Genomic DNA, 1,890 nt, shown 5'->3' with positions numbered 1-1,890 from the left:
ATAGACTCTTTTATGCCGTATGCTAAGATACTAATCAGATACGATTGCCATATGGCGAGACCTGCTTTGCTGTTGTCTACGCTGTCTGCAACATGAATATCAAGAAAGGGATTTGGAGTAGCTAGTACATATTTTTTTCAATTTAACCAATGTTCTCCAAAATACTAATCACACGTAAAATTAAAAGAACAAACATACCAAAGCTTACACATTAAAAGATTATTTGATTCTATTAATTTGCTCAGAATTTTTTTTGTTGTACTACGTATTCCTGTATTTTCACCAATTTCTTAGAAAGACATGACGAATATTTAATCTTTAATTGATAATAATTTTTAATAATCTTTTAATTAATTATAATTTACCATTCTCATTCACCAGTATTAGGGAGAAGCAAATGCAAGCGAGGAATAGACACATGATTAGATTTGTAAAGATACCGAAGGACGACGAGCACGATAAGAAGAGGTACCATGTGCCGCTGTGACGGTCTTGCAACAAGTCGAATTGCTTTCGGATCATCTTTTCAGTTTCGACGCCACTGCTTCTGATTGTCGGTAGACCGTTCAGGGTGGCATTCACGTGCGAAAACAATGGACTCTTCGCTGAAAAGACAAACGCAAATTCTGACAACTGGGATTTACAGATCCTGAGAATTACAATCTGACTAAGAGAAGTAAGAAATAACAGTCTGAATTTAATGACGATAGTTAAACGATTTAGAAATCTATAAATCAAAGGCAATTTAAAATAAAAAGATTTTTTTTCGATAAAAACGATTACTTGTTTCAATACTTACTTACGTCATTGAGACGTTTAATACTTTGAACAATTTTTAAATAGAACTTTGTCACAATGAAAAATAGAACGATCAGAAACACTGTCGGTATCAGCATCCATCGATTAATTATAATCTCCATTACAATTATACCGCAAACAGCGAAAAATATCTGAATAATTTCTAACGCCTTTTTGGGCAACAACTCGTCCATGGCATTCACGTCCTTTGAAAATCTATTTAAAATTCTTCCTAAAAAACATGAAAATCGCAAATCTAAGCAAGAGTGGTATATAATAATCCTTACTTACTGCGCACACACTATTCAAATACTTGACAATTGATATAAATTTATCTCCGCGTATTCATAATTATTATATTAGTAATCACACTTCATCAAGCATTCTAGAAAAAAAAATGATACAAGACTTTGCGACTCATTGTCAGTTTGTTACAAAGAATAATATTATATATATAAATAACACTCTGTATATATTCTAAGCACTTTTGAATAGTCAAAATAAAAAGTTCAAATTTGTATAAAATCTAAGAAATTTTCCAAAAAGTTCTAAAGTACAAAAATTTTGAAAAATTCCAAAACATAATATATAAAATTTTAACAATAAAATAAATTATCACTAATGTACTTTTCCAAATCTCTCTTAGGCCAACAATTTCTTTTGCCCTTCGGTATCTCGCGAGTGTTGCTCACCGGAAGGATTGGTGTAGAAAAAAGACATGGGCGCCTGCAGCAGATTGGAGAACATGGTATTATGAAGATTGCAGTTCGAGTTCATGCAGACCTTCATGAAGAAAAAATTGCGAAACAGTGTGATAATCGTGCAGACAATGATGCAGAATGTGTATACGTATATGGCATCCATAGTGCTGAGCAGGCCGTCTGGACTTAGTGTGAATATCGACCCAAGAAAGCTATTATTGTACATGTTCTCGAACTGTTTGGTGCCATTAATATTTCCGGTACGCCTGATTTCTTCCAAAGTAGTCCAATATGAGGTCCAGTAATCATTTCCGGTGATGGCGACCTGACTGATGACAGAGATCAGCAGCAGCATAAATAAAGTGAAATAGTTGCCGCCGTGATGCAGATA

The 1,890-nt window shown here is 33.8% G+C and overlaps 1 protein-coding gene across 1 annotated transcript; it reads right to left on the bottom strand.

Moving 5' to 3' along the window:
* Positions 1-31: 31 nt before the first annotated feature.
* On the bottom strand, positions 32-1,882 carry LOC105461028 (probable multidrug resistance-associated protein lethal(2)03659; the record flags this gene model as incomplete). The annotated part of the gene is made up of 4 exons (XM_011707521.1): positions 1,491-1,882; positions 800-1,030; positions 366-605; positions 32-85 (listed from the first exon to the last, which is right to left on the bottom strand). Coding segments are annotated over exons 1-4 (889 nt in total), but the record flags the coding sequence as incomplete, so codon positions are not given.
* Positions 1,883-1,890: the final 8 nt, after the last annotated feature.

Source organism: Wasmannia auropunctata, unplaced genomic scaffold (genome assembly GCF_000956235.1).
Source record: "Wasmannia auropunctata unplaced genomic scaffold, wasmannia.A_1.0 LD310639.1, whole genome shotgun sequence".
Classification (NCBI taxonomy): Eukaryota; Metazoa; Arthropoda; class Insecta; order Hymenoptera; family Formicidae; genus Wasmannia; species Wasmannia auropunctata.
This window is presented reverse-complemented; position numbering and strand designations above follow the sequence as displayed.